Source organism: Rhinopithecus bieti, unplaced genomic scaffold, assembly GCF_001698545.2.
Source record: "Rhinopithecus bieti isolate Rb0 unplaced genomic scaffold, ASM169854v2 scaffold_18504, whole genome shotgun sequence".
Classification (NCBI taxonomy): Eukaryota; Metazoa; Chordata; class Mammalia; order Primates; family Cercopithecidae; genus Rhinopithecus; species Rhinopithecus bieti.
This window is the reverse complement of record NW_016809260.1, coordinates 890,840-905,764: the sequence shown is the minus strand read 5'-3', so window position 1 is coordinate 905,764 and position 14,925 is coordinate 890,840. Positions and strand designations below refer to the sequence as shown.

Below are 14,925 nucleotides of genomic sequence, written 5' to 3'. Positions count from 1 at the left end.
TCTCCAAAGGCACAATTTTCAAACACCTTCCGCATCTCTGGCTCTGGTTTTTATGTTCCCCTGCTAGACATACTCTCAAGCACACATAAAGCCCACCTACAATCCCAAACACCATCACCACTCCACTCCCACCACTGCAGGAGCCCAATCCTGGGCACACTGTCCATGATGTGGAGTTGTGGGCTGTTGGTTACCACCTCCTGGCAGGTGTAAGCAGGAAAGGAAAGAGTGGGGGAGGATTGTTCCTGGCTCTTTAACTCACTTTTCCCTAAAACATTTCTTTTACATTGTAATTAGGCTTAATAGCCCTATTACTATGCAATTTTGAGTATATTAGGGTTGAAGTGAGCTGTTGTGAACTGGAATGCGCATCTTCATCTTATAGCTGTGTTTGGAGTTCTAATCCACTGATACAAAAAGAGACTTTTGGTAAAATGAAAATTGAAAAAACTTATAACTTATTTATATTTTGGAATATAACTTATTATTCACTTGGAGTCTGACTTATACGTAATATTGCAACAAATGTTCTGATAACTGAATGCTTGACCTGACCCAATGAGGTAATTCAGCCAATGGACGAATTCATTATCTAAGTGTTCTCAAATAAAGAATGACATTTGTAAAGATGTAACTATTATGTATCAATTTTGAGCTTTGGAAGTTTCCGTTTCTTTTGAGATTTAAAAAAAGTGGGGGAGTTCACTGTGTTTCTGTCTGCAAATCTTAGAGAACACACTATTTGCCTTCAGTAAATATTCATTGAGACTTAATATGTGCTTTGGGAATAGAGCAATGAATAAGGCATAGTTTCTGCTTCATGGACCTTCCTGTCTACATCTGCTTCTTTGGGGTAGGTGTGGTGTTCATCACATTGTCTCAGTCACAGTCTCCCCAGGGACACACAATCTGGGAGTATACATTTCTACTCATTCCAACCATCATCACCAATTTGCAAAATCATGTTGCTGCTTAGCATTTAGATATTTGTTTTGTCCAAATGGGAAGTTAGATTGCACTGATCATCTGTCTCTCTGTCCTTCCAGCTGCAGCAGTTTTTCAGTAACATGTTGGAGGAACACTCAAGGATCAGCGTTCATGCCAAATTACAGACAATAAAGAATGAAAATCTGAAAAACAAGAAGCAAAGTGCCAGGATGGCTGCGTGGCTAAGGAGAAACACATAGCTTGTGGCTATCTTTCAGCACTCCTCTTGCATATTATAATGTAGTTTGCTCACAGTTTTGTCTTCCAATACTTTGTGAGTCTGGAAAACCATACATTTTGTTTGTATTTCAGTCACATGTATTACTCAGAGTGCCTTTCTTCTCATATTGTCATGTTTGGCCCTGAGGTTGGGTGATTGCTGACAATTTTGCCAATGCTGCTGTATTTCTGGGAAAGATGTCACTTCACGTTGGGCTGTAATCCCACAGAATTTACTTTAAATGTTGTGTAAAAACAAATTAACCTGAGAAAGTGTTGCTTATTTTGTTGTGAAGGCCAGTGGAATATAAAATCATTGGCATTAATGAGTAGCACATTCTTTGCTGAGGGAAATAAGTTTAGCCAGGCCCGAGGGTTTATTTAGTTCAACATTGAAAATTGAAAAGACTAATGAGAAGATAACATGACAATATGAAAAGACAGAAACTCAAAAAGTATATTCACTAGAAGACAGAAGAGCCAAAGAAAAGCAAGTTGAAAAAGAAAAAGGAGACAATTTAACGAGCCCTAAAGGCAAGAAGTATGTCTTCTCCTGCCCATTTCTCTCTCCCACAGTATATCCTGCATTGAATCACGCATTGCTCGTTACTGAATTTCATGGTGTCGCAAAAAGACGAATGATTGTAGGATCCATGGAAGTGCACTTAGGCTTGCTGTGGTGGAGGCCACAGTGGAGATGAAGGCTTTGCTCTGAAGCTCTTGATTGTGTGTTCACCAGTGGGATGGACACCCTTTCGGCCTAAGCATATGAGTGAAAATAATGATGTCAAAAGACAATAGCAAGTATGGGCTACTATTTAGGGCAAAAGGAACCCTGAAATGAAGGGAACAGAACTACAAGGCTAACTGGAGCGTAATCTTACAGTTCTGCACTCAGGGGACTAAGTTTGAAACATGGTCTCTTTTGGCCAAATTGAACCTACTTGTAATGTGGACTAACTTACTTTACACATTTTGGTCAGTGCCAATGCATGGAATTAGCTTAGTTTTCTCATGCTTGATTAAAACAAGACAACTAAAGCCAATTATTCCTCTTCTAGAGTTTGTATACGTGATTTAATCTTTTATTTTATTTTATTTTGTAGAATGGGGTAAAACTACAGATCTCCACCTCAGGGTGGTATATGTAAAGGTTAAGGAGTATGACATCAATTAAGTCTTTAAAGATGTTACATAAGCTCAAAGCAATGTGACCTAAGACGTTTTTCCTATTTCTGGTGTAAGTTAAGGCAGCCATAAATGAAAATACGAAACAAAATTTTGCTTTTATATTTGCTTCACAAGAGGATTCTCCCTGAGTGTCAGAGGGAGGCTATGGGACTTCACCATGTGAACAAACGAAAGCACAGGTCAGAGAATTTCTTCTTCAAATTTAGAAATGTAAATTTTCAGCAATAAAATATCTGCATGCCTTCAAAGTGTTATAGGTGAGATACTTCCCTGGTTTTTTTCTTAAACACTCATTCTATATTTCCCATATTTCCTCTGATAATGAATCTCATCTTTCAATAACTTTGTCTTCATGTGTCCTCTCAACTGCTTTTCTCTTCCTCCTCTTCCTCTCTGTCTTAGTCCATTTTGTGCTGCTGTCACAGAATACCTTAGACTGGGTAATTTGTGAAGAACAGAGATGTGTTTCTTACCATTCTGGAGGCTGGTGATTGCAAGGTCCAGGGGCCTGCATCTCACTAGGGCCTTCTTGCTGTGTCATCCCCCATGGTGGAAGGCAAGAGGGCAAGAGAAAGAAGAGGGAAGAGGACTGAACTCATCCTTTTTATCAAGAACCCTCTCCCAAGACAACTAGCTAACTCCCACGATAAGAGCATTAATCTGTTCATGAAGGCAGAATCTTCATGACCTAATCACCTCTTGAAAGTCCCACCTCTCAACATTGCATTGAGGATTAAGTTTCCAACACATGACCTTGGAGGGAGACATTCAAACCATACATAGCTCTCTCTTCTATTTCCACTCCCGTTCTTCCTCTCTCGAGCTCCCTCTTCCCTTCTCCCCTTTTCCCCTTTCTCCTCTTTCCAGTGACCTCTGCCTTCCTTCTTCCTGGTTGTTCTTATCCTCACTCCTTGGTCTTCCCAAGGAGTCTCAGTCCACTGAGCGTGCTTTGAGGCTGACACTCAGGGTCAAGAAGGCTCTGATGCCTGGTATTGGGTGATGCCAAGAACTACTGATCTTGCCAAAAGAGCATGTAGGCTGGTCTCTCCAGACAGTTAAACTGTCTCTCCAGACAGTTAAAAGTTAAACTGAATCCTATTACATCTTAGCTTCTGTGGTAATTAAATACTGCTGAAGGTGTTTCTCCAAAATCAAATGCCCAAATATTTGATTAATAGTCTTTCCTCTAAATATGAGGAAAAAAAAATAGATGATATAACATTTTTACTTACTTGGATGAAGCCGGTTACTTAAGCACTGCATTTTATTATGCTTTACCTTATACAAAGTATAAAAACAAGTAATTGTTGATTGGTTTCTGTGATAGCAATAATGCAGTAACAAGTCAGGGAGTGGTACTGAGGCTGATTTGTCTGTGTGGCATTAATACTTTATTAACCAATAAAAACTGCTTATCTATTATCACCCCAACTATAAAATGATTTCCCTGACCCAGTCCATTTATTGTATACCTTTCTTCCTGAAAATAATTAACAACGTATTCAATATAGTCAATGATTTTTTCCAATTTCATAATTAGAAATTAAATTTTTTCTCACAATCTTACGCCTTTTTTTTTTTTTGGCCCAAACACATTCAGTGACTTGTCATTGTTGACTTTAAATGAAAGAACAAATGCCTTAGTGTGATGTTCAACATCTTTTGTAATTTAGATCTCTGGGACCAATCTGTATAGCAATTTATTCTGGGGAAGGCATGAAGAAGCAAAGTGAGATGAGATTTAAAATGTAGCTCATCTTAGTTACTTCTCGTGTTTAATCCATTCTTTGCTCCAATAAAAGCTATTTTTTTCTCATCCAAACTGTAGCAGGATCACCATGTTCAAAGCAAAGCCTTAAGGGATGCTAACCAGTAAATATAACTGCCTCCCCCGTGCAAATAATGATTTAGCACAGTTAGCAGCATTTGAAACCATACATATGTTGCCTTTGGCTCATTCTTCTCTCTAATTCAACAAGATTTAGCAAAGTTTATCTCTACAACACACATTTTTAGGCGTTATTTGGACTCTTCCTCTTCCCTTCCCTTCATAAATAAGTCAGTCCTAGAGGTGAAATAGAGCCAGGTGGCCCATGACTTGAAGTGGGCATTAAGAGTTTGAATGGGGTGAAGAAAGAATCCACACAGAGGAGGGGAGATCACAGCAGGATATCAGAACCCAGACAGGGTGAATAAGGTTACCACACGGTGGTGGAGGGGATTAGGACATGGTGACTTAGAGCCCAGATAGGGTGAGAAGGGCATCTAATGGGGGTTGTGCAACCCGAAATGGGCAGTTCAAGTCCTTGTGGGGTAAAGAGGATATCCATATGTTGGAAGGTGGCCTAGTATGAGGTATCAGAGCCTGGGGAGGGTAAGGAGGGAATCCACATTGGGAGGGAGAGAGGCAGATATAAAAGGTGAGTCGCCACAGGGCTATGGGTCAAACAAGAAAATACATCCACGATAATAGCATCCAGGCTTCTCATAGTTGGAGAAGGGAGTTACAGATATTTAAATGAAGGGAACAAGAATGAACTGTTCTGGTATGGAATTGGAAGTATTTGTGTGGACTCATGGTTTTCAATATATAGATAGATTTATAAGTATTTGTAAAGTATGTAACGAACAGCTGTAATATGTGTAGATATATTTTGCTCTTTATCTGAATACACATAGATATAGATATAGTTTTTGCCATTACTTTTAGTGGCAAAAACCACAATTACTTTTGCACCAACCTAATATATCTATATCTACATCATCTCTATCTATCTCTATTTATATAGAGATAGAGAAAGAGTAAAAGTAATGGCAAAACCTGCAGTTACTTTTGCACCAACCTAATGGATTTAGACTCTAGCTTCCCTCCTGAGTGAGAGTAGCAGCAGCAACACCTAGTTATGGACTGAATGTATCCCCCAACAATTCATATGTTGAAGCTCTAACCTCCAAGGTAATGGTATTCAGAGGTGAGGACTTTGGGAGGTAATTCGGTTTAGATGAGGTCTTAAGGTTGGAGCCCACATGATGTGATAAGTGCTCTTACAAGAAGAGGAAGAGGCACCAGAGCATTCTCTCTCCCTCTATGTGTGCACCAAAAACGGCAAGTGAACACAGAGAGAGGATGTGGCTGTCTACAGGCCAAGAGGAGCACTCTCACCAGGAACCGAAGCTGCCGGCACCTTGATATTGGACCTTCCAGTCTCCAGAACTGTGAGAAAGAAATGTCTATTGCTTAAACCGCCCAGTCTATGGTATACTGTTATGGCAGTTCAAATTAAGACAACCCTAATAATGAGCACAGCTATTGCCCATATCTTGACTTCTAGATGCCATTCTCCACTAAAAGAGCCAAAGTTCCTTGAAGAAATGGCTGATTTCAGGGCCAGGACAGGAAAGGAAAGGGGCAATTAAAAGTGGAACATCTTTTGAAGCAAAAAGCAAGGAAGTACTAAAAAAAATAATGGGACATACCAAATGGGCCCAAAAGCCAGCTTGAAGGAAACCCCACTGGCCAAATCTAGGGAAGTTTGAGAATCATAATAATAAAGGCAGTAAGGGAACAAAATGAGAAATCATGAGCTAAATAACAATTAAAATTTTGATGAGGAAGGGTATTTACATAATTTCAAAGTTCTTTCCCACAAAGTACAGTTGAATAATGAAGGCAAAATGAGTAATTTACAATGGGAAAAGCCTGGCAGATGTCACCTCAATCAAGTGATCAGTTCCAGTGATATTCCATCACAGTGGGATAAATAGAAATTTTATTCTATTTAATAAGATGAAATGACAAAACTACATCATTATTCTTGTTATACTTCTAACAAACCTGCAAACATGAATCTAATAATGAAGAAGAAAACAAATTGAGGGACATGCCACAAAAATAATATCCAAAAGTCTCAAGGTCATGAAAGTCAAGGAAAGACAGAGGATCCGTTCTAGACTGGTGGAGCTTAGAGACATGACAACTGAATGTAGTGTGTGGTCCTGACCTGGTTCCTTTTGCCATAAAAGACTAATGTTACAGGGACAATTGGCAAAACTTGGGTGGAGTCTGAAGATTAGATGCTATCATTGTTAATTTCTCAACTTTGATGGTTTGTTGTATTTATGTAGAAAATATTTTGGCTGTGAGAAATACACATCAAGGAGTGAAGCAATAACCTGTGGATTCAGGAAAAAAATATTTTATAGTAACTCCAGCTTTTCTATAAGTTTCTGAATAAATTAAACTTAAATAAAAGAGTTATTTGTTACTGGAACTGCAATGCTCTTTCATTTCAAGTCACTTTTTTCTTTAAAATTTGGTAATGGCCACAGCTACAATCCTGAAGTTATCTACTAAGTATTTTAATAATTATGCCCAAGTTGGAAATGCGAGTTGTCCGAAAAGACTTAATTTCTTGTTTCAGTCAACATTTCCTATCTTCAACCAGAGGGACTAAAAACTTAAAATTTTTAAATGTATTACTCAAAATCAACAAAGCTATATAAATGTAAAATAAATGCAAGTCATTACACTTTTAAATAAAGTTTGTTTGAAACTTTTATATAAAAATTTGTAGCCTTTATACTTCCAGAAGTATTCAATCTTGCAATTTCACTAAGACTTTTGGGAAGACCTTTACATACACATGAGTGAGTCATGTAACTTGAAATTATTATGCCAACAACTTGACTTAGTCCATATTACAGTAATAGCTGATAATATTTTACCATTTTATATAATCAGTGATAAACAGTACACATCTAGAAGTAGAGTAAAGTAGTCTTCCCTTAGCTGCAGTTTCATTTTCCACAGTTTCAGTTACTCACGGTCAACTATAGTTCAAAAATATTACATCACTGCCCTGTGTTTTGGGGCCACTGTTAAGTACAGTAAGGGTCACTTGAACACAAGCACTGCAATACTGCAACAGTTGCTCTAATCGCCAAGGTGACTACATGGTGACTCATTGCCATCCAGTGGGCCGAAGCAGGAGGGTAAGAGATTTCATCGCACCACTAAGAACAGTGCACAATTTGGAACTTAAGAGTTGTTTATTTCTGGAATTTTCCACCTATGTCACAATACCTGTGTTGTTGCCCTCACTTCATCCCATCACGTAGCCATTTTACCATTTTACATCATCACAAGAAGGGTGAGTACAGTACAATAAGATATTTTGAAAGAGAAAGATACCATATTTGCATATTTTTAATTACAATATATTGTTATAATTGTTCTATTTTATTGTTAGTTACTGTTGTTCATTTCTTCCTATGCCTAATTTATAAATTAACTTTATCCTAAGTACATATGTACAGGAAAAACAGTCGTGTATATAGAGTACAATAATATCCACAGTTTTAGGCATCCACTGGGGACCTTATGTAATTCCTGATACATAGCTATGTATTCTGGGTTTTTTGTTGTGGTGGTTTTCGTTTTTTTTTTTTTTGAAACAGGGTGTCACTCTGTCACCCAGGCTGGAGTGCAGTGCTGCCATCTCTGCTCACCGCAGCCTCGACTTCCTAGGCTCAGGTGGTTCTCCTACCTCAGCCTCCGGAGTAGCTGAGACTACAGGCATGCACCACCATGCCCGGGCAATTTTTTGTATTTTTAGTTGAGACGGGGTTTCACCATGTTGCCCAGGCTGGTCTCGAGCTCCTGGGCTCAGGTGATCCAACTGCCTCGGCCTGCCAAAGTGCTGGGATTACAGGTGTGAGCCCCCACGCCCGGCCCGTAGCTCAGTATTCTTAATTGTTACTATCTAGTAGAAGTGAAATAACAACTCTCTGCTAGGTGCAGATTACCACCTCCTTTCACCAAGACAATCCCGACTTACCGTGGTTTGAGTTACTATTTGTTTACTTTACAATGGTGCAAAAGTGATACAAATTCAATAGTAATCATACTTTGACTACCCACAGAGCTATTCTGTTTTTTTTCCCCTTTTAGTGTAGTTTTCCATGAATTACATGAGGTATTCAACATTTTATTATAAAATAGGCTTTGTGTTAAATGATGTTGCCCAACTGGAGGCTAATGTAAGTGTTCTCAGAGCATTTGAGGTAGACTATGCTAAGCTATGATGTTTGGTGCATTAACTGCATTTTCAACTTACTATAGGCTTATGGGGACATAACTTCATAAATTAAGATCACCTGTAATTTTTTCATTGAAGAAAATCTAACTAGATGAATAAAATTATCTTGATTTGGGTGCTACAACATGACTTCAAAATTCTAAATGGAATTTAGAGGCACAGAATGGAAAACACAGGGAGATATTATCTACTCTATTTTTAAAATGTAGATCCTTAGATCAGGATTTTCAAAATAATAAGTTGCAGGCTTTTTAATAGAAACTCTTTCTACCCAAGCTATATTCTTAAAAGTATATTATAACTTACTTTGCTTGCTAAAAAGTTTATTTTGTGAAAAAAAAAAAGGCTGTGTGTGTATTTATAATAGAGTATATGTTTGTGGGAATAGTGTGTATGTGAACACTTGCCTGTCCTTGGCTGAACTGCACTTTAATTATTTTGATTGCCGTGGAAAAGAAATAGCAGGATATAAAGGCTTCCTCATTGTCTTTGCTTTCTTTCACAAACAATACCAAGCAATTAGATGAGGCTGTCACCTTCTCTGCTCTCAGGCTTCTACTGAAGGTGGACGATTTTGATGACGTGATGAATCCTATACTCTCAGGATTCGTAGATACACATCAGAGGATTAAAGGAGCTCTAAGCATGGAGTTTGCAAGAGTTTGGGGTTTTCTATCCTCTGTGAAATGATCACCTTGTCTTTGAGAATAGTTCTTTAGTGTTTGCATGTCTTACTTGAGATCAACACAGGTGGTTAGTCCCATCATTTCCTATGGGTAGGGACAATCCTTAGTGATGCCAGGGCGCTCAGGGTTCATTTAGGAGATTGTCCTGATAATTCTCCATAACAGAGAATAGCTCTGGTTTCTTCCAGAAAGTGTTCCTTTGACTTGTCAATAGTGAGCAGGAGACCTTTCTGATCACCTAGCACTAGAGGGTGGCCTCAGTGTTTATGAACTCCTGTCAGAGGGAGGCAGGGTGAAAGTACTAGTAGTAGCTCTAGAAATGAATTATTATTCATTTCTTCACAAGGTTGATGTTTTCCTTCATTTCCCCAACACATACCCCATTTTAGAGAAATGTTACCTCTTTTTATAAATAAGTTCAGAGAGAAGTTTTGACCTGCTCGACTAGAAGTAGCACAACGAAGTAGGGAAAAGATGTGGTCAGCAGGGAAATTCTACTACCTGCTAAGTGTCTTCTGTGGGTGATACACCATACTGAGCTATGTGCTATATGTGCCTTGTCTCAGCCTCAAAATAACCCTATAAGACAGTGTGTCCAGTAGGCTTCAGTTAGAAAAACAGAAGCCAGATCAATTTTGTTTGCTTGTTTTAGCAAAGAGATTTTAATGTTAAGGATTTGTTAAACAAGTATTAGAGAAGTGAAAAAAACAAAAGAAGAACCCCAAGTTATAGCTCAGGAAGTAGTTCTCAGCCTCAAAACTGGGGAATAATGGGCAAAGGTTGAAGTTACTAGGATGTGGAAGTTTGGATGAAGGAGTATAAGATTTTCTGTTTTGTTTGATTTCACCCAGATGTTCTTATTCCAAATCTCAGGATCTCTCTCCTTCCCAACCAATCTTCTAATGCTCACACTTGAGCCTTATCAAGGCTGTGAATTCAACTTGCATTGTAATGATGTATCCCACAGAGCAACTACAAAACTTAAGAGACTCTTTTACAGCTGCCTTAGACGTTTTCTGGTTCTCTGACCATGTCTCAAGTTGGTCATTTTCATCTCGTAAGCACTCCAGTGCACACAGAAATAGCTATCTCACCATATGATCTTCATAGTTGTTCAACAAAGCAGCCACTTGGTCCCAGAAGGCACTTGCTTGAGTAGGTATTTCATTTGTAATCAACCACAGGTGATTGCTGATTAATCGTGGGAGTACTAGGAGTCCGCACTGTGTTCAAGCGCAAAGTCATGATCAAGCCTAAGCTCAGAATCTTATCTTGAGAATCTGTTTCCTAGAATTCTCTATAGTTGGTCAGGAAATCAGAAACCAAATCGGCTTTTTTGAATGAGAACTGTTTACAGAGCTTTGCGCAGTGGCAGTATCGTAGCCAATGAGGTTTATCCGAGGCGCGATTATTGCTAATTGAGAACTGTTTACAAGGAATTGGTATTGGAGAACCAAAATGACAAAAGAGTAAGGCTGAGATAACATCGAGACAGGAACCACAAGAAACAGTTAGCACTTCTGGCAGGGGGCGGGGGGTGACAAGGGAGGAGGTGGAGTTATTAGAACCTACAAGGTGGTGGGGCTCCTTCAGAATCTCAGAGACAGGGCTCAGCCCAGCCAGGATCCAGACCTTAAGGAGAGGGTCAACTTGACTGGGGCTGATGCCCCAAAAACTCAGAGGAAAGCCCCTTAGAGCTGGACTCATGCCTCTGAGGAGGCGGCTCTGGCCAGCTGCTGCTGGTATCTCTGTGGGAACTTACTAAGCTGGTCTGGGAGACTGAGGGAAGAATCCTGAGAACTGGAATCCAACAGCCATTGCCAGGAGGAAAAACCATTGCTGAGGTGATACTGACAGAAACTGGAAGCAAACAGGAAGGAGCAAGCAAGCCCCTTTTTTCTCTTCCAACCTTTCACGTCCCTCGACAACCCTGTTGGCAGAGCTGGCAAAGCTAAAATGTGGTTTACATAGTCCGAGTCCTAACATCACAAAGCAGAGCATTAAAAGGTGGTTTTGGAACTGAGACACAATGGCTTATTAACAACTCAGGTCAGTATAATTGTTCTGATCTCAACACGTGGGGAAATAGGGGTTTAAGTTCACAGTGCTAGCAGAAGCAGAAGCTAGAATTTAAGACCCATGCTCTCTACTGCTAAACCCCATTCACCTTTGGGTTTTCCTTTTATTTATTAATTTAGGACATGGTTAAGATACTGTTACACTCTGAGAAGCCTCTCTGAAAGCTTTGAAAAAAAACACATACATCTTCCGTAAACCAGAAATAATATAGTGTCAAGCGGGAAGCTCCTGGAAATAACAGAAATGGGTGTCCAAAACAAAGGAAAATTTATAAGATCATTATCATAAGAATAGTTAAATTTGGACTTGTTCTAAAAAGAAACTTTAGGTAAATGCATTTAAATAGATGGTTGCATCTACTTTGCAAACATTATGTAGATATATTTTTAGGGGCTTACAGAAGCTCTAAAATGACTAGCTTCATGCTGTCAAATCACTATTTGTTTGGGTTTATAGTTGCATTGAAAAATTATAGATTGTGCAGGAATTACAACCTAAGGATATTTTATTGATATAAATAAACTTTATTTGTAAAAATATAACCTAGAAATATGCTTACATTTCTCATGAAACCTCACGTTAGCTGAAATGCTGTTTCCTATAGTTTCCATAAACCGTTATAACTATAAACCAGATTTAAGTGAATCTAATCTTTAAAATATCAGAAATTTAATATATAATAAATTCCAGTTTCAGATGTCAAATTTGTGAAAACATCTGTACTAAATTTATTGATGCATTTTGAATATTTTTATTGATGTTTTCCTTTAAAGTCAATTAAGACTTTTTTTTTTTTTTGCTTTCTATATGTTTTCCATTTTAATTTGCAACTCTCCTCTGAGCAGCCCTTTTCTCAGCAGCAAAATGAAACCACTGCATTAGGGGTTTTCTCTAGGGACCTCTTGGAAGTATTTTATGGTTTCCATAAATGTTGATTAAGTATAGCCAGTTATTGACTATGTCAGCTACAAGGGGTGGGGCTACGCTGGGACAAAGAGAAGGACCAGCATGGCCCTTGCCTCCCATCCCATCCCCTGCTTTAAATAGGAGAGATTCACTTCTGTTGGTTTCATACATTGAAGTTTATTTAGAAAAAAATGGTAAAAACATTGTCCGAAAACACATGGACTATATGGGCTCCAAAGCCCTCTCCAGATGTGACACCGTATTGATACACAGCTTGTCCACTTTTCGAGAATGTTTTGCACAGTCCAACTTGCCCTGCAGCCTCTGCAGGTCCCACACATCCTGCATATCACAGAGGCCCCTTCCTTTCCTCTGACACGACTCACCTTTGACTATAGCAGAGACAAACAAATCATACCTAGTGGAGATGAAGATTCTGGAAGCAGTGTCCATTTTGGGTGATTCCTGGTCACTAAGATACATGCCCTTCACATGGCATTCTTCAAGTAGCAAGGGTTTGGTTTTGTTTTGTTTTGTTTAACTGTTTTAATTCTGGATTAGGGATTTTGTGCCATCTGCTGGACATACTTATTTCACACATACAAGAGAGTTCTACATTATTCTTAGAAGTATTTTAAAAATATTAATACCTTTAAAAATTGTGAAATATATGCTTATTATAGGAAATGAGTAAATACAGGAAATGATAAAGTATAAAAAAATCCAGAGATACCTACTATTAATATCTGTTTTCTTACCTGCACATAAGAATGTGCTTTGTTTGGTTTTAGTTGTGGGTTTTATTTTAACACCAATTTGAGATCAACACTGCGTTGATATAGGTTATAGCAATAGCAGGAAGAGGGGATGCATTGCAAATGTAAGGTTCATGGAGAGGAAATGCTCTCAGCCACTGTTGTGTTTGTGAACCTTAAGACTTGCATTGCCTATCATGCAAAGCAGGAATCTTATGCTCCAATTTAACAGGGCAAGGTAGGAGGAGAGGTAGGGATGGCGGAGTGGGTTAGAACCTGAAAAAAAAAATGCCTTATATTGCTCAGACTCCTGGGAAACAGATCACTAAGTTACTATTCACAGTGAAGAATGTGCCATTGATCCTTTCTATTAGTGGGTATGCATGAGTGCCAATGTGCCAGTTGCTGTGGCAGATGATGCCATAGAAATGAATAAGTCATATAGATCCTGCCTTGAAGTGGGAGAGGTCTGATAGGGGAGACAAGTGTGTAAATAACTATGAACAAGCTTGCAAACATGGAAACAGAGGTGCTTATTCTAACTGAGCAGTGGGGATGATTACACAATGGTGATTTTAGACATACACTGGGGAAAGCGTAAGTGGGTCCTAGAAGTGGAAACATTCCAGCACTCTAGCTAGAATTTAGTGTCAGGCTAATGAAAGGATGCAGTGACAATGAGGTTGGGAAGGTAGAATTTGGTCATGTCATGGAAGGCCCAAAATCTCATGCTGAGGACCACAAAGGTTTTGGAGGAGGAAAGTGACACAATGCAGACAAGAATTTTAAGGAAAATAACTTCAGCAGCGAAGTGTGGAGATTGAAAGGCCTTAAGGCAGGGAAACTAGGTTAGGTTAGAAGTTAGCCTGGGAAACATGGGGTGGGGAGGGTGAGTGTGAAAAAGATGAAAATTCAATGCACTGAGGAAATAGAGCACTTTCTGAAAAACACAATCTATGACTAACTACTTCTAAAAAACAAAATTTGGACCCAGTTGTAAAAGAAATCTGAGAGCAAATACATGTTTCTGTGGATCTTTAACAGGAGGCAGAACCTTTCAAAATTAAGTGGCTTACCCTGAGAGGCCAAATCTGTAACGCTTTGTAATTACAACCCCCAGAGAGCCTTTAAGGGAGTCCCTGGGGCCCAGGGGCTGCAGAGGAAGTGAAGCAGAATGAGGAAATGTGCAGACAAATCGCCTTTGCTTTCTGGTGGCAGGGTGGGGAAGAAGGTGGGTGGCAGTCAGCTCTGCAGTTACTGGTCTTGACCCAGAAGAGGACAGGAAACATTTTAGACTCAGTAGTACCCCAGGAGGGAATGTAAGCCTGGGACAGCGGGTCATGTCCTGAACAGGGTTTGGTGGGAAGGCTCCCAAGTCAACACACCTAACCACTTGCTCTCTTAAGCTCCTCCACTCCTGATCCCAGGCCCCCTTCCTATAATCTTTCAACAAATAGGTATCTCGGAAAGGATGGCCTTCATGCAAAGATCACAGACTGAACAGAAAGAACCAGAATGGGGTCTCTACAAAGGTACCAGGAAAATCAAATAGCCAGTAAGGGACACATAGAAGAACAAATACACTACAAAGCAGAACAAAAGACCAAAAAAACTTCTCCATGGAACAAAAACATTAAGAAAACACTTCTTCTTTGAAACAAGTGATCAGATCAAAGATAGAGATATGATAAAAGGAGAGATGATACAAAGCTGGGCAGGCAGGGAAAAACCTAATGAGATTTATATCCCAAAATACTTACATTAAGGGGAAAAAAAGAATGAAAACTAGTGAGCTAAACATACATCGTAGAACAACAGAGCATCAAAATATACCCAAAGTTCGTAGAAGAATATGACATAGAAAAAACAAGAAAGCTAAAACTTAGTTCTTTGAGAAGATGAGAAATCTCTGAGAGAAAAGGTACAAATAAACAGTGTTACGAATACATTACGTAATTACAGATGCTGCAGACATCAATGATAACATGATGACATTATGAACAG

The 14,925-nt window shown here is 39.0% G+C and overlaps 2 protein-coding genes across 8 annotated transcripts in view; both read left to right on the top strand.

The window, feature by feature from the left end:
* Positions 1 to 2,640, top strand: part of LVRN (laeverin) — a 72,338-nt gene extending 69,698 nt beyond the window's left edge. Inside the window, 1 exon segment of the mRNA XM_017888988.1 lies at positions 1,047 to 2,640. Coding sequence (XP_017744477.1) covers positions 1,047 to 1,187 — 141 coding nt within the window. The 3' untranslated portion in view covers positions 1,188 to 2,640.
* Positions 2,641 to 4,406: 1,766 nt separating this feature from the next.
* Positions 4,407 to 14,925, top strand: part of ARL14EPL (ARF like GTPase 14 effector protein like) — a 28,443-nt gene continuing 17,924 nt past the window's right edge. For 2 of the 7 annotated variants that reach the window (XR_001888558.1, XM_017889022.1), the window contains exon 1: positions 7,129 to 7,547. The gene's annotated coding sequence lies outside the window, so the exon portion shown is untranslated. Of the gene's footprint in view, positions 4,818 to 7,128; positions 7,548 to 11,171; positions 11,231 to 14,925 lie in introns of those variants that run through there. The other 5 variants (XM_017889024.1, XM_017889023.1, XM_017889020.1 and 2 more) reach the window with 5 other exon arrangements.